At 37.6% G+C, this 21,845-nt stretch overlaps 1 protein-coding gene across 3 annotated transcripts in view; it reads left to right on the forward strand.

The window, feature by feature from the left end:
* The window catches only part of SPAG6 (sperm associated antigen 6), an 82,460-nt gene that overhangs the window by 44,953 nt on the left and 15,662 nt on the right, over positions 1-21,845 (forward strand). For 2 of the 3 annotated variants that reach the window (XM_082385585.1, XM_082385584.1), the window contains 3 exons: positions 3,592-3,783; positions 10,894-11,010; positions 14,573-14,718. In XM_082385585.1, the coding sequence (XP_082241711.1) occupies positions 3,592-3,783; positions 10,894-11,010; positions 14,573-14,718 (455 nt within the window). The remainder of the gene's footprint in view (positions 1-3,591; positions 3,784-10,893; positions 11,011-14,572; positions 14,719-21,845) is intronic. The other variant, XM_082385586.1, reaches the window with a different exon arrangement.

Below are 21,845 nucleotides of genomic sequence, written 5' to 3' on the forward strand. Positions count from 1 at the left end.
TTCCTTCTCTTCTGTTTCCTGCCTAGAGAAGTTCCTTTAGCATTTGTTGTAAAGCTGCTTTAGTGGTGCTGAATTCTCTTAGCTTTTGCTTGTCTGTAAAGCTTTTAATTTTCCGCCGAATCTGAATGAGATCCTTGCTGGGTAGACGAATCTTGGTTGTAGGTTTTTCCCTTTCATCACTTTAAATATGTCCTGCCACTCCCTTGTGGCTTGCAGAGTTTCTGCTGAAAGATCAGCTGTTAACCTTATGGGGATTCCTTTGTATGTTATTTGTTGTTTTTCCCTTGCTGCTTTTAATATTTTTTCTTTGTATTTTATCTTTGATAGTTTGATTAGTATGTGTCTTGGCGTGTTTCTCCTTGGATTTAGCCTGTATGGGACTCTCTGCGCTGCCTGGACTTGATTGACTATTTCCTTTCCCATATTAGGGAAGTTTTCGACTCTAATCTCTTCAATTATTTTCTCAGTCCCTTTCTTTTTCTCCCCTTCTTCTGGGACCCCTATAATTCATGTGTTGGTGCATTTAATATTGTCCCAGAGGTCTCTGAAACTCTCCTCAATTCTTTTCATTCTTTTTTCTTTATTCTGCTCTGCGGTAATTATGTCCAGTATTTTATCTTCCAGGTCACTTATCTGTTCTTCTGCCTCAGTTATTCTGCTATTGATTCCTTCTAGAGAATTTTTAATTTCACTTATTGTGTTGTTCATCATTGTTTGTTTGCTCTTTAGTTCTTCTAGGTCCTTGTTAAACATTTCTTGTATTTTCTCCATTTTATTTCAAGATTTTGGATCATCTTTAGTATCAGTACTCTGAATCCTTTTTCAGGTAGACTGCCTATTTCCTCTTCATTTGTTTGGTCTGGTGGGTTTTTACCTTGCTCCTTCATCTGCTGTGTGTTTCTCTGTCTTCTCATTTTGCTTAACTTACTGTGTTTGAGGTCTCCTTTTTGCAGCCTGCAGGTTCGTAGTTCCCATTGTTTTTGGCGTCTGCCCCCAGTGGTTAAGGTTGGTTCAGTGGGCTGTGCAGGCTTCCTGGTGGAGGGGACTAGTGCCTGTGTTCTGGTGGATGAGGCTGGATCTTGTCTTTCTGGTGGGCAGGACTGTGTCTGGTGGTGTGTTTTGGGGTGTCTGTGACCTTATTATGATTTTAGGCAGGCTCTCTGCTAATGGGTGGGGTTGTGTTCCTGTCTTGCTAGTTGTTTGGCATAGGGTGTCTAGCACTGTAGCTTGCTGGTCATTGAGTGGGACTGGGTCTTAGCGTTGAGATGGAGATCTCTGGGGGAGCTTTCGCCGTTTGATATTATGTGGAGCTGGGAGGTCTCTGGTGGACCAGTGTCCTGAACTCGGCTTTCCCACCTCAGAGGCACAGGCCTGACACCTGGCCAGAGGACCAAGACCCTGTCAGCCACACGGCTCAGAAGAAAAGGGAGAAAGAAAGAAAGAAAGAGAGAGAGAGAGAGAGGGAGGGAGGGAATAAAATAAAGTTATTAAAATAAAAAATAATTATTAAAAATAAAAAAATTAAAAAGTAATAAAAAAAAAGAAAGAAGAGAGCAACTGAAGCGAAAAACAAATCCACCAATGATAAGAAGCACTAAAAACTATACTTAAAAACAAAGAAACAAAAACAGACAGAACCCTAGGACAAATAGTAAAAACAAAGCTATACAGACAAAATCACACAAAGAAGCATACACATACACACTCACAAAAAGAGGAGAAGGAAAAAAATATATATATCATTGCTCCCAAAGTCCACTGCCTCAATTTGGGACGATTCGTTGTCTATTCAGGTATTCCACAGATGCAGGGTACGTCAAGTTGATTGTGGAGCTTTAATCCGCTGCTTCTGAGGCTGCTGGGAGAAATTTCCCTTTCTCTTCTTTGTTCGCACAGCTCCTGGGGTTCAGCTTTGCACTTGGACCCCCCTCTGCGTGTAGGTCGCCTGAGGGCGTCTGTTCTTTGCTCAGACAGGACGGGGTTAAAGGAGCAGCTGATTAGGGGGCTCTGGCTCACTCAGGCCGGGGGGAGGGAGGGGTACGGAATGCGGGGCGAGCCTGCGGCGGCAGAGGCCTGCGTGACGTTGCACCAGCCTGAGGGGCGCCGTGCGTTCTCCCGGGGAAGTTGTTCCTGGATCACGGGACCCTGGCCGTGGCGGGCTGCACAGGCTCCCAGGAGGGGCGGTGTGGAGAGTGACCTGTGCTCGCACACAGGCTTCTTGGTGGCGGCAGCAGCAGCCTTAGCGTCTCATGCCCGTCTCTGGGGTCCGTGCTGACAGCCGCAGCTCGCGCCCGTCTCTGGAGCTCCTTTAAGCAGCGCTCTGAACCCCCTCTCCTTGCGCACCCGAAACAATGGTCTCTTGCCTCTTTGGCAGCTCCAGACCTTTTCCCGGACTCCCTCCCGGCTAGCTGTGGCGTACTAGCCCCTTCAGGCTGTGTTCACGCCGCCAACCCCAGTCCTTTCCCTGGGATCTGACCTCCAAAGCCTGAGCCTCAGCTCCCAGCGCCCGACCTGCCCTGGCGGTGAGCAGACAAGCCTCTCAGGCTGGTGAGTGCTGGTCGGCACCGATCCTCCGTGCGGGAATCTCTCCACTTTGCCCTCCGCACCCCTGTTGCTGCGCTCTCCTCCGTGGCTCCCAAGCTTCCCCACCCCCACCCCTACCCCGTCTCCACCAGTAAAGGGGCTTCCTAGTGTGTGGAAACTTTTCCTCCTTCCCAGCTCCCTCCCTGAGGTGCAGGTCCTGTCCCTATTCTTTTGTGTCTGTTTTTTCTTTTTTCTTTTGCCCTACCCAGGTATGTGGGGAGTTTCTTGCCTTTTGGGAGGTCTGAGGTCTTCTGCCAGCGTTCAGTAGGTGTTCTGTAGGAGTTGTTCCACATGTAGATGTATTTCTGATGTATTTGTGGGGAGGAAGGTGATCTCCACGTCTTACTCTTCTGCCATCTTGAAGGTCTCATCCTTCAACCAAAATGCTGCTGCATTGGCTTTTTAAAGTCACACATGCAGATGTCTGGGGTGGTTGATGATCAATGATATTGGTAACAAAGAAAGGATGTGTGTTCTAAGTGGTGACACAGAGGAGTCCAGCTCCCTGATCAGATCTGGAAATTCTTTGCCCCGGGGGCGACCTCGGATTGCGTCCTGCGCCCCCCGCCGCTTCCCTGGACTCTGGGGCGCCACCTGCAGCCGAGTCACCGGCCCGGCTGCGTCTGGGATGTGTGCGCCGGCCCCAGCCGGCCTCCCCTCAAGCAAAAGGTTTTAAAATCCTACGCATTTTTAATTTGTCACAGTGGAATCTGGTTTTGCCTAAATACTAGTCTGTGGCATCTGTTTTTTGGTTAAACGCCTCTGTTTGGGGAGTAAACGCTAGCAGAGATATTTAGTTTAGTTGGATTGTTACAGATAATTAAGGTAAATTAGTTCTAGTCATTTTATTGACTTGAAAAATGACAGCCCCTGTGAAGTGCTCATTTATTGAACCGTTTAAGAAAAGGATCAAGACCAAAATGATTCCTTCTAATGTTTGAGAGACAGGGAAGACGCTTTAATCCTGCTCTGGATTCATAACTCTTGCTCTTCTGATCAACGCTGCAGGGTGTGCCCCAGCTGTCAGTCTGCTTGTCAGAAGAGCCAGAAGATCATATTAAGGCTGCTGCTGCCTGGGCCTTGGGACAGATCGGGAGGCACACTCCAGAGCACGCACGGGCTGTCGCGGTCACAAACACTTTGCCTGTCCTGCTTTCTTTGTACATGGCGACCGAAAGTTCTGAGGATCTTCAAGTGAAAGTAAGTGCTTAATCCTTGACTGTTTTAATGAAGGTTTGTTAGATTTTGACTCATTCTTTAAAATGTGTAATTTAAAATGTTTTAATTTTCATCATGGACAATATCGCTTTTCTGAGTCAAGAGATAAATTTATCAGAAGAAGTGAGGTGACTCTTTGAAAATGAGTTACGATTGTCTCTAAAAATCAGTGATATATTTTAAAGAAAGTTCTCTATAGGTACAAAGTTGTTTGTAAAATGAATGTCTGGTTGTTGCCTTCTACATTTCTATTGACTTTTCTTATGAAATAGGTTATTGAATAATAGGATTTTGGAGGTGGAATTGGCCAGAGAGTACTTTAGTCCATTTTACGTTAAAAAATTGAGTCTAAAGAAATTTAAGCTGCTTTCCCAAGGTATTCCTGAAACATGAGCTACCTCTCCTAACTCCAAGTCTGCCTGATCTTTTAATTATGTCTTATATTTGTTCCTTAAAGGAAAAATGACTGTAAGATTCACTAAACATTTTTAAATCATGCATTTAAAAAAAAATCAAGATTTCTAAAAAAAAATGTTACTAGCTACTGAAATGATTCATAAAACATGAATATAAAGTAGGATGGGTTTGTAAAATAATTTTAGAATTTCAAAGAAAGAAAAATGTTTCCCAGCATACTCCCTATTAGGAAAACATGTAACTTTTTGAAAGCAGCTTTCAGAATTGACTTGGGTTGAGGGAAGTACACAGAAAAGACAATAATTCAAAATAACAGTAAATTAAATTACTTTTAAATTTTAATTAAAACGCTAAAGTAACAAATAGGAAAACACATTTGCTGGAACAACTTTAGATGGTATAACGAGGCAGGAAGTCTGCTTGAACTTACAGTTGAGAGACTCTGAAAGCGATGTAGTGAGTCATTTATTTGGTTTATAAATTTTATAGAAGTGAGTTTATATTGATTTGGTTATGTTTACATGTTTTTTTCTCTACAGATTCATTGGGAGAAGTTGATTTCTAAGATTAACAATTTTTTCATTTTTATAAGACTTTCTAGATCAAAGCAATGATTTAATAGATTTAGGGCTTTTCCCTTACTTGTCTCCAATGTTGACTCCATTCCTTGGCAATGCTTGGTAGAGAGTAAGATTGACAATGTGCTAAGAAGGTCTTTTCCTGTTTAACAATTGTGTGATTCTTTGACTTTCTGGTGAGAAACCACAACTCCATTTCCAGTTTTGAATTGTCCAACTACATCTGATTTACATACATATAATTTTATTTTATTTTTTTTAAATGTATTTATTTTATTTTTGGTTGCGTTGGGTCTTCGTTGCTGTGCGCAGGCTTTCTCTAGTTGCGGTGAGTGGGGGCTACTCTTCATTGTGGTGGGTGGGCTTCTCACTATGGTGGCTTCTCTTTGTTGTGGAGCATGGGCTCTAGGCGCATGGGCTTCAGTAGTTGTGGTGTGAGGGCTCAATAGTTGTGGCTCATGGGCTCTAGAGCACAGGCTCAGTACTTGTGGCCCACGGGCTTAGTTGCTCCACGGCATATGGGATCTTCCCGGACCAGGGCTTGAACCCGTGTCCCCTGCATTAGCAGGTGGATTCTTAACCACTGCGCCACCACAGAAGCCCTACATATAATTTTAACCTATGTATGTAGTTCTCTTTTTGTGGCATATTTCTTTAACCCTTTATCATAATTGTCTTTCTTCCTCCCTCTTCCCTCTCCCCTTCCCCACTTCCTCCTCTTCCCTCCTCCCTCCTCCTCACTTCTTTTTTTTTTTAATTTTTAAATTTTTTTTTAATGACCTTATTTATTTATTTATTTATTTATTTATTTACGGCTGTGTTGGGTCTTCGTTTCTGTGCGAGGGCTTTCTCTAGTTGCGGCAAGCGGGGGCCACTCTTCATCGCGGTGCGTGGGCCTCTCACTATCGCGGCCTCTCTTGTTGCGGAGCACAGGCTCCAGACGCGCAGGCTCAGCAATTGTGGCTCACAGGCCCAGCCGCTCCGCGGCATGTGGGATCTTCCCAGACCAGGGCTCGAACCCGTGTGCCCTGCATTGGCAGGCAGATTCTCAACCACTGCGCCACCAGGGAAGCCCCCCTCCTCCTCACTTCTCATCCTTCCCACCCTTACCTCTAGTAATCCAGGGAAATAAAAGAATACATCAGCTACAACATGAATAATTAATAGTGGAGTCAATAGTAGTTATAGTTTGAGAAACCCTTGTAAATAGTCTCTGAGGGAGCACTATATACTATTTACATGCTACCAAGTTTATATAACTTGTTTTTTAATGAGTTATTATGATATTATATTGTATAAATATCACCAGAGTAAAATAAGTTTGGTAACTACTTTTTGAAGTCAGATAATTTTTATCTTGTATTAGTTTAATAATGGTGGTTTTATTAAAACATTTAGGTTTACTAATAGAAGGTTCCTTCTGCCTTTATTTAATATAATATTTACTTTGAGGAAATACAGTGGGTATTAAATTAAAAGTGATTTATCAATCATTATCCTGTCAACAATCTTTCCAAGGCTTTAAATCCATCCAGATATTTTCTTATTGTAGGGACTTAATCATTCCTTTTTTTTTCTTCCCCAAGGTCTCTTGGATTCTATCAGTTGTTGTTTTAAAGGCTTTAGAGTGAAAGTCCAAATCTGTTTGATGTGACACTATCTCAGTAGGGAAAATGTATCCAAGAGCTTTAGGAACTGTCTAATGGTGTTTCTCATTTGTTACTCTGTAGCAGCTTTCAAATTATAAGGCCATGTTGAAGTTCATTTTGTCTCCAAGGCATGTCAGCTTCTGTAAGCATTCTCTAATTGGTTCTGATCCATGAGAGAGAGCCAAGGAGCAGCCCCTTGGAATTTCTTGCACATTTTCACATAGCCTTACTGTCTATACACCTATGTAATTTCAAATACCTTATAAAAACTGAAAAAAAAAATCTTTTATATAATCAGCTTACCTACATATATTTTGATAATATTCAGGCAACTACATTTTCATTTGTTTTGATTCAGAGGTATCATATCGCAATGTATCATCTTAGTTTGGCATTTGAATGGTTATAAAACTATTCAAATAGTTATAAAACTATTTCTAAGATAATTATTTGATTTAGTTATTGTATTCTTATTGTCTTGGTTGTTCCCCTTTATTTTTAGCAGCTTTATTGAAATATAACTCATATACCATATAATTTACCCATTTAAACTATACAATTCAATGGTTTTAGTATTTTCACAGGTGCAAACATCACCACAGTCTAATTTTACAACATTTTCATTCTCCCATTAGCAGTCACTCCATATCCTTCCTGTTTAGCCCCAGGCAACCATTAATTTACTATCTGTCTTTGGGGATTTGCTCTTCTGGACATTTCATTTAAATGGAACCATACAATATATGTGGCCTTTTGTGCCTGGCTTCTCTCACTTAAAGTTTCAAGGTTCATCCATGTCCTAGCATATATCAATATTTTGTTCCTTTTAATTGCCAAATAATATTCCATTGTATTGATATACCACATTTTATTTTTCTGCTCACTGCTTAGACATTGGGTTATTTCTACTCTTTGTTATAAATAATGCTGCTGTGAACATTATTGTGCAAGTTTTGTGTGGACGTACGTTTTCATTTCTCTTGGGTATGTACCTAGGAATGGAATTTGCTAGGTCATATGATAACTCTTTTTGACATTTTGAGGAACTGCCGAACTGTTTTCCAATGTGACTGTACCATTTTACATTCCCACCAGCCATGTATGAGGGTTCTAATTTTTCCACATCTTTGCCATCACTTGTTATTGTCTTTGTTTTTTATTATAGCCATCCTAGTGGGTGTGAATTGGTATCACATTCTTGTTTAGATTTGCATTTCCTTGATGGCTAATGATGCTGAAAATCTTTTCATGTGCTTATTGGCCATTTGTATATCGTCTTTGGAGAAATGTCTAATCAGAGCCTTTGCCCATTTTTAAATTGGGCTATTTATCTTTTTATTATTGAGTTGTAAGGGTTCTTTATATATTTCTGGATACAAATCCTTATCAGATGTATGATTTACAAATATTTTCTCCCATTCTGTGGATTGTCTTATCACTTTATTGATGGTATTGTTTAGAGCACATTTAAAAAAAAGTTTTAATGAAGTTCAGTCTATTTTTCTTCTTTTGCTGCTTGTGCTTTTGGAGCTATATCTGAGAAGACTTTGCCTAACACAAGGTCATGAAGATTTATTCCTATGTGCCCCCCTCATTTAAATAACTATAGCTCTTTGGGTCAGAATGCTTTCAGAATAAAATTAACTTTTGAATAAGAAACATTTTTCATTTTAAGCAGTTTTCATTAGAGATCATTCATTAAGGAAAGCAACAGTGAATAATTTTTTGTTACTCCCTTCATTTTCTGTGAAAAACAAGTGAAGTGGCACCAAGTGTTTGCCTAGAATTGACAATTTTATTTTGTTAATTACTACGCTTATGTGTGTTGTTGAGGTAAAAAAAAAAAATAGTATGCTAGTCACTTACTGTGGTTTTTACAATAGCTTTGATCAGTGTGGCTAAAGTCAGTTCTTAGAAATATCAGAAAAATTAGTGAATGTAGAACTGTAGATGCTATGCTAGTTCATAGGAAAACCAGGCTCAAATTCAAGTTGCCCTAAACAGATAGCCCATGACTCCTTCCCTCACATCATCATGTATTATATATGTCTAAGGATAAGCACTAGCTACTAAATGCTGTGACATTTAGCAAAATTCATAATCTCTTATTCGTTATTTCAAAGTAACACATTACTTGATTTCCTGAATTAGGTAAATAAAAGGGTTTGTTGACCCCATGTAATTTCTGTACAATTCACAGAATGAAGTTGTAAGAACAATTTTATTTCACTCACAGCCATAAATAACCAAATATAAGGCACATTTTCTAAAGGCTTATACATTTTAAATCCAAAATATGACGTGATCTTATATGTAGAAAATCCTAAGGAATACACACAGACACACACATACACAAATACTAGAACTAATAAGAGTTCAACAAAATCACTAGGTATAAGATCAATATAAAAATCAATTGTATTTCCATATCTTAGTAATGAGTAATTCAAATATGAAGTTAAGAAAATAATTTCATTCACAATAGCATCAAAAAGAATAAAATATTTAGGAATAAATTTAACAAAAGAAGTATAAGACTTGTACACTGAAAACTATAAAACATTGCTGAAAAAAATTAAAGAAGATCTGAATAAATGAAGAGACATTCCATGTTCACAGATTGTAAGATTCAATATTGTTAAAATGGCAATTCAATATTGTGAAAACCATCTACATATTCAATACAATTCCTGTCAAAATCCCAGCTGGCTTTTTTCCCCCCAGAACTTGAGAAGCTGATCCTAAAATTCATATGGAAATGCAAAGGACTCAGACTAGCCAAAACAATCTTGAAAAAGAAAGCCTTATACTGCCCAACTTCAAAATTTATTATAAAGCTACAGGAATCAAGATAGTGTGGTACTTGCTTACAGAAAGACATATATATCAATGTAGTAATTGAATTGAAAATCTGAAATAGACCCTTTTATGGTCAATTGATTTTTCACAAAGGTGCCAAGGCAATTTAATGTTAAAAGGATAGTCTTTTCAGCAAAGAGTACTAGGATAATTATTATATCCTCAGATAAAAATATTAATTTGGACCCTTGTCTCATACCATATACCAGAATTAACTAAAAGTGGATAATAGGTCTAAATATAAGAATTAAGAATATAAAACTCTTAGAAGAAAACATAGAAGTAAATCTTTTTAACCTTGGATTAGGCATTGATTTCTTAGAAATGACGCTTAAAGCACAAGTAATAAAAGAAAACATTGGTAAATTAGGTTTCTTCAAAATGAAAAACTTGTATGCTTCAGAAAACATCACTGAGAAAATGAAATGACAAACCACAGACTTGGAAAAATTACTTGCAAATCATATATTCAAGCAAGGACTTGTATTCAAAATATATAAAGAGCTCTTACAACTCAATAATAAGAGGACAACCCAACTAAAAAATGGGCAAAAGATTTGAATAGACATTTCACCAACAAATGATCAATCAGCACATGAAAAGATGTTCAACATCATTAGTGACTATAGAAATGCAAATCAAAACCATAATGAGATATTACTTTACACCCACAAGAATGTAACTATAAACGGGCACGAGGTTTCTTTGGGGAGGATGAAAATATTCTAAAATTAGATTGTGGTGATGGTTGCACAGCTCTGTAAATTTACTAAAAATCCATGGATTTTAAAATGAGTGAATTTATGGTATGTAAATATATCTCAATAATGTTGTTTAAAAAGTCTTAAACCCAGAAATTGACAAGTAAACAGAATCTTAATTAAGTAATATACTAATATTTCTTTCATGCTGGATAATACAACTGATTTTTTTTAAATTTATTTATTATTTATTTATTATTTATTTTTGGCTGTGTTGGGTCTTCATTTCTGTGCGAGGGCTTTCTCTAGTTGCGGCAAGTGAGGGCCACTCTTCATCGCGATGCGCGGGTCTCTCACTATCGCGGCCTCTCTTGTTGCGGAGCACAGGCTCCAGACACGCAGGCTCAGTAGTTGTGGCTCACGGGCCTAGTTGCTCCGCAGCATGTGGGATCTTCCCAGACCAGGGCTCGAACCCGTGTCCCCTGCATTAGCAGGCAGATTCTCAACCACTGCGCCACCAGGGAAGCCCACAACTGATTATTAATCATGATATACATCCTGATCTAGAAGTTTATAGTCAAAAATCAAGTATATTTCGTGATGAAGGATAGTGAAGCTCAGTGGATTTCTAGTGTCATTAGAGTTCTTGATTAATAAGTTGGCAGTCTATCACCAACTTGGAACTGTTAGAATTGGAGTAAGGCTGTCTGCATGGTACAGTGGATGTGATCGCTGCTGTCCCGCTGGTAGACCTTGTCACCAACAGCAGTTAAGTTCATCACAAGCTCTTCACTTCATTTTCAAATTCCAGGAACACAAGACATGAATTCTTGTCAAGCTTTCATCGATTACTTACTTTGGTATGTATTTTGCTTTGTATTTCATTAGAGTAAAAAAGCCATAAAGAATATCCTACAAAAATGCACCCATTTACCAGCTCTCGAGCCACTTCTTCATGATGCTCCTCCCAATATTCTGAAGTATGTGGTTGGACAGTTCAGTAAGGTAAGACATGCTCTCTTAGCCTAGACGTGGGGGAAGAAAATTGAAATGGGGTATTAACTTGTTTCTTCTGCTGGGTCAATGTTTTCTTCTGTAAGATGAGGGCAGGGTTTTGCTACTTAACTTTCACCTATCATATTGACACGGAAGGTAATACAGGTTAATAAAATTAACATAAGCTAATAAAATTCACACATAAATAATTCACACTTTCTTCTTCCTCATATTTTCCTCACAGCCTCTGTACTGTCTTTTTTATGTTCTTGGAGAGTAAAGAGTCAACATATAAAAATCTCATAGCGCAGATAATTTATACTGAGAAGTAACTTTTGGTAATTTTCCCAGTGTCTGTTAGTTTCACTCATCTGGGAACACTGCGAAGATCTTATGAAGGAAAGGAAAAAGGTCTCTGAGTCACTGAAATATTTTTTGCAACGTGCATGCACTTTACCGGAGATGCTTTGAGACAGTCACTTGGAGTGTATTGACTTATTCTGTGAACAGTTTTAACAAACGTGGCTGTCATATTTCTTAGACCACTGCAGATTCAAGGTAGTAAGGTAGAAAGGTCAAGCTGCTGGAAGGGGCTCAGCCAGTGGGACTGACTGCTGAAAGCGTAGGCTGAGAGAGAGTGAGTGCGTTCTCACAGCTGTGGATGGCCAGGAGGGGGACCCTAAGCTATCAACAACTGTGTTCAGGAGGTTGGGTTTAAGAAAGCAGGGTCTTTGGAATTAGTATCCCACTGTGGCCGTGAGCCCAGGCTCTGGAGCTGGGGTGCCTGGATTCCCCATTTACCAGCAACAATGCCTTTAGCAAGTCTTGACCTCTCTAAACCTTAGTGTGATTACCCATAAATGGGCTTAATAAAAGAACCTATTTTTATAGGGTCATTGTAAAGGTTAATGAGATGTTATATATAAAGAGTTTAGCTTAATCCCAGGCATATCCTAAGCACTCAAAAAAAAGAAAAAAACCCACAAAGTCTCAAAAAGTTGTGTTTAAGAAATAAAACATGGACGTGGTTAAGGCTGATTTTTAAAAAATAATAAAAATGAGTGGCGGGCCAAATTCATTTGAATAGTCACTTATAACGCTATATAAAGGAGGTACTACTGTTTGTATATTGCATTTCTACAAATGATGAACAAAAACTATATATTGCTGTAATGTTTAGGTTAGGCCTTACAGCTAAATAGGTCTAGTTTTAGGTACTCATCTGAAAGATCATACTGTCTGCTAACAGCCCTCAGTTCTCTGAATCCTTTCCATGATCTCCAACAGCTTGGTTGCCCCTCAAGCACCATAGTCACTGGACGGTAGAAGGTTGTAAGTTGCTGAAGGCCCCTCAGGATACAATTCTGTGTGTCAAACACCTATGCTCTGTCTTCCTCCTTCTAAGTAAATAATCGAACTTTGTTTTCTTGGTGCTAAGTAAGAAAGTGACCAGCTAATTCGATCAGCTAAGGGGGAGGGCGGTGTAAGGAGATGAGTGGATCATTCACAGTCATCAGCTCTTGAAAGTGAGTAGTTGACCTGATTTCTGAAAGCTTCATTTTATCGTCTAATCTTTTCGGCTACAGGAAGTGAGATATTCTGGTTTTATTGAACTTGAACTTTACTGAACTTTATGAAAATGAACACTAGCTTGAACTGAGTTCAAAATAAGTCACCTTGTAAAGTAAATCAGTGGGATTTGTGGAAGTTAGACAGCCAAGATAAAGACAGTACTGCATATCACATGCTCTTATAAATGTGCCTTTGGGAACATTTCTTCAGGCAGAATTTTGCATTTTCTTAATCTAAGGATCCAGAGCACTAGAAAAGAGATGGGAAAGCAAGGCAGAAGGTAAAAAGGTATGAATTTAACATGGCTGCAGACAGATAGGAGGTAATAAAAACCCTCCAGGCCAAACAAAATATTTAAAACCGACACATCTATAGGCTTTTCCATTTTTAGATATACACACTAGTGCCATCTTTTACTGTCCAGTTGATATGTATTATCATTATATTAGCAAGATCCTTTTGTAGTTTTAAGTATTAAAGTTCCTACATGTACCCAGCAGTCTGTTAAGCATTAAGGGATAGGCAAAAAATGAATAAGACCAAGTTCTTTTTCAAGGAATTTTATAATTGAGCTGGGGGACCAGATGGAACAATCAGAAAACACTTCAATGTGCTAGACTTCATGATAAACTTTAAAAAAAAAAAAATTGAGAAGGAATGAGTGAATGCAGCCTGAGATATTCGGGGAGGACTTCAGCGGAAGAAGTACAAGTGAAAAAAAAGCTGGTCTTTAAAGAAAGAGGAAGAATGGAGGAAGAAAGAAAGGGTGTTTCTGTCAGAGGGAATGGTAGCAATGGCCATGGAAGGAACAAAGCAGGAACCGCATCCCCAGCCCCCAGGACCTTCCTTATCTGTTCCTCGTCTGGTGGTCATGTTGTCTTGCATGATTAACCTCTTCATCTCCACTGGCTCTTTCCTTTCAACACACTAACATCCATTGTCAAACCCAGTGAATTTATTTAGTTCTCATCAGTCGCTTCTTAAAGTCTTCTCTCGCATTTGTTGATTCTTTACTTCCCTGGTTTTTCTTCTGTCTCTAACACCTCCTCAATTTCTTTTCTCTGCCTACTCCTTAGTATATTCTTTCATTTCCTAAACATTTATTGAGCATCTATTAGGCACCAGGCACTAGAGAAATGAATGAATGAATGAATGGTTTCTACCTTCAATGCCATTTATGTGTGACAGACATATAAACTAATAATTAAAATATTATGTGGCAAGTGCACTGATAGGGGTTTAACAGAACTCCATGAGAGAAGAAAAGTACCCAACTCATCCTGGGAAAAGAGAATAGGGGTATCCCAGAGAAAGTTTCTTAAAGGAGGTGACATCTGAGCTGAGTCTTAAAACATAAGCAAGAGTGGGAATTTCCTGATGGTCCAGTTTCCACTGCAGGGGGGCACTGACTCGACCCCTGGTTGGGGAACTAAGATCCTGCATGCCACGTGGCGTGGCCAAAAAATAAAAAATAAAAAAGATAAGAGTGAGCCAAGTAATGGGGGAGGTGTGTGGAGGGTGGAAGGTTATTCTAGGAAGAGGAAACAGCACAGGCAAAGGCAAGAAATGGTTTGGACACATCCTTTGAGATTATTGAAATAAAATTTAGCATAGAGGTTGGTAGGGAAGGACACTGGAGAGGTATTTAGGACCTGAGTCACAGAAGGCCCTCTGTGCCTTGTTAAGGAGCTTGGAGAGACCTCCAGTTTGTATAAGACAAGAACAGATACTGCTTTACCTTGTATGTATATGAGTGGCTCTCCATTATCTTTGCTCCTGTTCATTGCCTTTATTCCATCTCCGCAACATAAAAAGTTAACACATTTCTAAAAAGGCTGCATTTTACTTCCAATGGTCAGCAAATTTAGGCTCATTACTTTACAGGTATATTGGACATAAATTCTCTTATACATTTCCTCAGATATATTATGGCTTTTCAGTAGTAAAAATCCAACTTGGAGAAGAAAAGCTGACATTTTTATGTGCTTCACTTTTCAAGGTGCTGCCACATGATAGCAAAGCTCGACGACTTTTTGTAACAAGTGGTGGACTTAAAAAGATTCAAGAAATAAAAGCAGAACCTGGATCTCTCCTTCAAGAATACATCAACAGTATTAACAACTGTTACCCAGAAGAAATAGTAAGGTGGGAAAAATGGACTTTGAGAAAGTCAAAGTTATAATGTAGTTTTTCTGTTCTCAAACCTAGATTTTACATCTACTGTGTCAAAATGTGGACTTTGAAATAGCACGTAAGACCAGTGTATACTTCTACTTCTCTCTTGATCTCTTTTATTCCTCAAATTAAATGATGTTCTGATTGACACATACATTTCCACATCAAACTGGAATGCCATTTGAGATATTTCTGTACTAATTTAATACATGCTTTACTAAAGAGTACTCAAATACAGAGTTCAAAGTAAATTAACAATCTTTAATATGAACCTGATTTAGAAAGAGTCTGATTTTCAGAGTTCCCTGCATATTATTTCTCTGCCTTAAGCTCCATTCATATCAGTGAAAGTATTACAAATAAAAAAGAGATGTTGAATGGCAAAGAGAAAGTTACTATCTATATTTGAAAAAAATTAAATAAATAATGTTTTTTATGAAATGCAGATGCTTCATAGTAATGTAGCAGGAAGCTTTTTTCAAGATTAATTTTTTTAATGAGGTTGGTTTGCAGAGCATTAAACCTAAGCCTCAGTCCCTGTAAGCCTAAAAGAGAACTATACCACTAAACCCCAAATAAATAAAAGCAAAGTTACCAAGTACAGATAGAATTATTAAGCAACTGAATCTTGAAAAGTGTCCACAAAACATGCAGAATTAAAGGCTATATTTATCTATATTTTTCTAATACTACATTCATTTCTTATTTTCTCTTAATATTAGAGATTACAAATTCCAATTTTTAAAATTTGTTATAATTTATATGTTATATAAACTATTCTTCCTATTTATTTATTTTTCTTCAATTTATTTATTTATTTTTTAAACTTTTTATTTTTTATTGGCATATAGTCGATTAACAGTGTTGTGATAGTTTCAGGTGTACAGCAAAGTGATTCAGTTATACATATACATGTATCTATTCTTCAAATTCTTTTACCATTTAGGTTGTTACATAATATTAAGCAGAGTTCCATGTGCTATACAGTAGGTCCTTGTTGGTTATCCATTTTAAATACAGCAGTGTTTACATGTCAGTCACAAACTCCCTAACTATCCCTTCCACTCACCCTTCCCCCCTGGTAACCATAAGTTCATTCTCTAAGTCTGTGAGTCTGTTTCTGTTTTGTAAATAAGTTCATTTGTATCATTTCTTTTTAGATTCCGCATATAAGTGATATCATACGATATTTCTCTTTCTCTGTCTGACTTAACTTCACTCAGTATGACAATCTCTAGGTCGGTCCATGTTGCTGCAAATGGCATTATTTCATTCTTTTTAATGGCTGAGTAATATTCCACTGTATACATGTACCACATCTTCTTTATCCATTACTCTGTTGATGGACATTTAGATTGCTTCCATGTCTTGGCTATTGTAAACAGTGCTGCAGTGAACACTGGGGTGCATATATCCTTTTGGACCACATTTTTCTCTGGATATATGGTCAGGAGTGAGATTGCAGGATCATATGGTAGCTCTATTTTTAGTTTTTTAAGGAACTTCCAGACTGTTCTCCATAGTGGCTGTACCAATTTACATTCCCACCAACAGTGTAGGAGGGTTCCCTTTTCTCCACAACCTCTACAGCATTTATTGTTTGTGGATTTTTTGATGATAGCCATTTTGACTGGTGTGAGGTGATATCTCATTGTAGTTTTGATTTGCATTTCTCTAATAATTAGTGATGTTGAACATCTTTTCATGTGCTTCTTGGCCATCTGTATGTCATCTCTGGAGAAATGTCTACTTAGGTCTTCCGCCCATTTTTTGACTGGGGTTGTTTGTTTTGATGATATTAAGCCGCATGAGCTGTTTATAAGTTTTGGAGACTAATCCTTTGTCAGTCACATCATTTGCAAATATTTTCTCCCAATCTGTGGGTTGTCTTTTCATTTTGTTTATGGTTTCCTTTGATGTGCAAAAGCTTTTGAGTTTCATTAGGTCCCATTTGTTTATTTTTGTTTTTATTTCCATTACTCTGGGAGTATTCTTCCTATTTAATATCAGTGGTTTTTAATACATATGGTAACATTGATTTTAAAAGCACAAAAATAATTTTAAGATTGAAATTTGTTTTATATTCACATATACTCTGCCAGTAAATTCTTTCCAGAGGTGTACAAGTTCATTCACTTTGGGGAGGTTTATGAGAACTTCTTGACCAAAAGAGTTCCAATAAATTACCTTTGAAAATATTAATATATATAAAATACATCAAAGGAGTAGTATATCATAACATGTATGTATACTATGTATAATATATAAATAAAATAACATACCAAAAAGGTTGTATAACATATAAATATGTGTGAACCCACTAAATGAAGGAAATATGAAAATCTTTTATGAAGAAAATTAAGTTAATTTTTGTGCATGGAATGTATGTCCCTTCAGGAAGAATGCTATTTTATATAAGTTTAAAATAACTTTCTATGCAATTTTCTAACATAAACAGAATTATAGAAAAATGGAAAAAGCAAACTAACTGGTCCCCCAAATGGATTGACCTATTAGAATTAACCAAAGGTAAGGTGCTTTCTTGAATAGAAGTTTTCTTTCCACTAATTTCTAGGATTGTTTTACAGGACACCAGGGGAAATAAAAAACTCTGTCATGTTAGAATTTGACCTGGTTCTTTGTCAAAATACCATTGTAAAATTTCCACTTCTCATATTCTGGGATCTGGGATTTCATTTTAAAAACTGGCTAATTATCATGAAGAATTTTGGTTAGCTGGCTAACTTTTTCAAGTTTCTGACATATATTTTTTAAAGCGTTGGGCTCTATAGAACTTAGAGGAGTTTTATAGAAATCTCTGAAAATTTGCCTTTCTATGAAAGCAGACAAATATAATCTCAAAATTGTTTAATTTTTGCTATCATAATTCTCAAAAATGAGTTGGTGACTATTTTAGAATTATTCTTTATAAGACAGATTATCAGTGGATACATTCTCTCAGCTGTTTTTAGCCTAAACATTTATTTCACATTGCCTTCTAATTTTAGTAATCTTTAAAGATGTTTAATAAAGGTGATTGGTATGATGAGAGGGAAGGGGCCCAGGACAAGATGTTAGAAGACCTAAGTTCTAATCCTGGGCCACTCCACAGCTGTTGTCTTCTGGATCTCTGCCTAAACTGGGGTGCGAGGCATGCATATAGTCTTCCATTCAGCACATTTCTGGTGTGATAACAGCTATTACAGTAACCCAAATTCTACATGGGTCTAGGATGAGTTAACTCCCCTATATTCTTAAAGGCCAGGAAGAAGTAGGGTGATAGCCAGAGGAAAGGCATTTCCAGTTCTTTTTTGGAGGTTCGTTTTGGTTCTTTCATGAGGAGTATGGCTAAAAGCTCGGACTTAGGTATCAAACAGATCTAAGTTCCTATCTCAGTCCAAACGACTTGCTAACTGTGACTTTGAAGATATTACTTAACCCTCTTAGCCAGTTTCCTCATCTCTAAAATGTGAATAATTACCTACTTCACAGAGTTGCTATTAGGATTAAGTGAGTGGCTATTAGGATTAGCCACAGGGTTTACAGATAGGAAAAATTCAATTCAGTAAATATCTGTGTTATGGTCCTCTGTGGGCACCCCTCTTCTTGTTCTTTTTTTCTTTTTCTTTTTTTTTAAGTTGAAATACAGTTGATTTACAATGTTGTGTTAGTTTCTGGTGTACAGCAAAGTGATTCATATATATATATTCAGATATATTCATATGTTCTTTTTCATATTCTTTTCCATTATGGTTTATTACAGGATATTGAATATAGTTCCCTGTGCTATACAGTAGGACCTTGTTGTTTATCTATTTGATATATAGTAGTTTGTATCTGCTAATCTCGAACTCTGAATTTATCCCTTCCCCATCCCCTGCCCTCTCTGGTAACCATAAGTTTGTTTTCTATGTCTGTGAGTCTGTTTCTGTTTTGTAAATAAGTTCATTTGTGTTACATTTTAGATTCCACATGTAAGTGATATCATATGGTATTTGTCTTTCTCTTTCTGGCTTACTTCACTTACTATGATAATCTCTAGGTCCATCCATGTTGCTGCAAATGCCATCATTTCATTCTTTTATATGGTTGAGTAGTATTCCATTGTGTGTGTGTGTGTGTGTGTGTGTGTGTGTGTGTATGTGTATGTGTATGTATGTATACTAAATCTTTATCTTTATGTCATCTGTCGATGGACATTTAGGTTGCTTCCATGTCTTGGCTACTGTAAATAGTGCTTCTGTGAATATTGGGGTGTATGTATCTTTTCAAATTATAGTTTTGTCTGGATATATGCCCAGGAGTGTTATTGCTGGATCGTATAGCAACTCTATTTTTAGTTTTTAAGGAACCTCCATGGTGTTTTCCACAGTGGCTGCACCAACTTACATTCCCATCAACAGTGTAGGAGGATTATTTCTCCACACTCTATCCAGCATTTGTTATTTGTAGACTTTTTAATGATGGCCATTCTGACCAGTGTGAGGTGATATCTCATTGTAGTTTTTATTTGCACTTCTCTAATAATTAGCAATGTTGAACATCTTTTCATGTGCCTGTTGGACATCTGTGTGTCATCGTTGGAGAAATGTCTATTGAGGTGTTCTACCCATTTTTTGATTGGGTTTTTTGTTTTTCTGTTATTGAGTTATATGAGCTGTTTGTATATTTTGGAAATTAAGCCCTTGTTGGTCGCATCATTTTCAAATATTTTCTCCCAGTCCATAGACTTTTCATTTTGTTTATGGTTTCCTTTGCTTACAGAACCTTATAAGTTTGATTAGGTCCCATTTGTTTATAGTTGCTTTTATTTCTATTGCCTTGGGAGACTGACCTTAGAAAACATTGCTACAATTTATGTCAGAAAATGTTTTGTCTGTGTTCTCTTCTAGGAGTTTTATGGTGCCATGTCTTATATTTAAGTCTTTGAGCCATTTCCAGTTTATTTTTATGTATGGTGTGAGGGAGTGTTCTAACTTCATTGATTTACATGTGGCTGTCCAGCTTTCCCAACACCAAAGAAACAGATATTCAGGTACAGGAGGGTCCCAAACAGACCTACACCAAGGCATATTATTCTTGTTCTTTTTTCTATCCATGTTAAGTCACATTATTAGCTAGATCAAATTTAACATTATAATAATACTGGAGAAACTTATGTAGCAGCACTTGGCCACTTATCATTTTTTTGCTATTTGTTTTGATGATAAATGCATAGCAAGCAAATATTTGTTTCATTTTTGCAAGTATAAAAGACATAAATAAAGATTGTTCTGATTAGATTTAAATTGCTTTTAATTGCTAAGGTAGGGATTCCAAACTTTTTCCTGATGAGAAGCTACTTTTGAATTCCTTAGCGACCAGAGGGCAGATAGCAGAAGCAAGAAGAACTACAATCCTGCAGCCTGTGGAACAAAAACCACATTCACAGAAAGATAGACAAGATGAAAAGGCAGAGGGCTATGCACCAGAAGAAGGAACAAGATAAAACCCCAGAAAAACAACTAAATGAAGTGGAGATAGTCAACCTTCCAGAAAAAGAATTCAGAATAATGATAGTGAAGATGATCCAGGACCTCGGAAAAAGAATGGAGGCAAAGATTGAGAAGATGCAAGAAATGTTTAACAAGGACCTAGAAGAATTAAAGAACAAACAAACAGATGAACAATACAATAACTGAAATGAAAACTACACTAGAAGGAATCAATAGCAGAATAACTGAGGCAGAAGAACGGATAAGTGACCTGGAAGACAGAATGGTGGAATTCACTGCTGCGGAACAGAATAAAGAAAAAAGAATGAAAAGAAATGAAGACAGCCTAAGAGACCTCTAGGAGAACATTAAACGCAACAACATTCGCATTATAGGGGTCGCAGAAGGAGAAGAGAGAGAGAAAGGACCCAAGAAAATATTTGAAGAGACTATAGTCGAAAACTTCCCTAACATGGGAAAGAAAATAGCCACCCAAGTCCAGGAAGCGCAGAGAGTCCCATACAGGATAAACCCAAGGAGAAACACGCCGAGACACATAGTAATCAAATTGGCAAAAATCAAAGACAAAGAAAAATTATTGAAAGCAGCAAGGGAAAAACGACCAATAACATACAAGGGAACTCCCATAAGGTTAACAGCTGATTTCTAGCAGAAACTCTACAAGCCAGAAGGGAGTGGCATGATATACTTAAAGTGATGAAAGGGAAGAACCTACAACCAAGATTACTCTACCCGGCAAGGACCTCATTCAGATTCGATGGAGAAATCAAAAGCTTTACAGACAAGCAAAAGCTAAGAGAATTCAGCACCACCAAACCAGCTCTACAACAAATGCAAAAGGAACTTCTCTAAGTGGGAAACACAAGGGAAGAAAAGGACCTACAAAAACAAACCCAAAACAATTAAGAAAATGGTCATAGGAACGTGTACATATCGATAATTACCTTAAACATGAATGGATTAAATGCTCCAACCAAAAGACACAGGCTCGCTGAATGGATACAAAAACAAGACCCATATATATGCTGCCTACAAGAGACCCACTTCAGACCTAGGGACACATTCAGACTGAAAGTGAGGGGATGGAAAAAGATATTCCATGCAAACGGAAATCAAAAGAAAGCTGGAGTAGCAATACTCATATCAGATAAAATATACTTTAAAATAAAGAATGTTACAAGAGACAAGGAAGGACACTACATAGTGATCAAGGGATCAATCCAAGAAGAAGATATAACAATTATAAATATATATGCACCCAACATAGGAGCACCTCAATACATAAGGCAACTGCTAACAGCTCTAAAAGAAGAAGTCGACAGTAACACAATAATAGTGGGGGACTTTAACACCTCACTTACACCAATGGACAGATCATCCAAAATGAAAATAAATAAGGAAATAGAAGCTTTAAATGACACAATAGACCAGATAGATTTAATTGATATTTATAGGACATTCCATCCAAAAACAGCAGATTACACTTTCTTCTCAAGTGTGCACAGAACATTCTCCACAATAGATCACATCTTGGGTCACAAATCAAGCCTCAGTAAATTTAAGAAAATTGAAATCATATCAAGCATCTTTTCTGACCATGAT

This window comes from Balaenoptera borealis (genome assembly GCF_965194805.1).
Source record: "Balaenoptera borealis genome assembly, chromosome: 3".
NCBI lineage: Eukaryota > Metazoa > Chordata > Mammalia > Artiodactyla > Balaenopteridae > Balaenoptera > Balaenoptera borealis.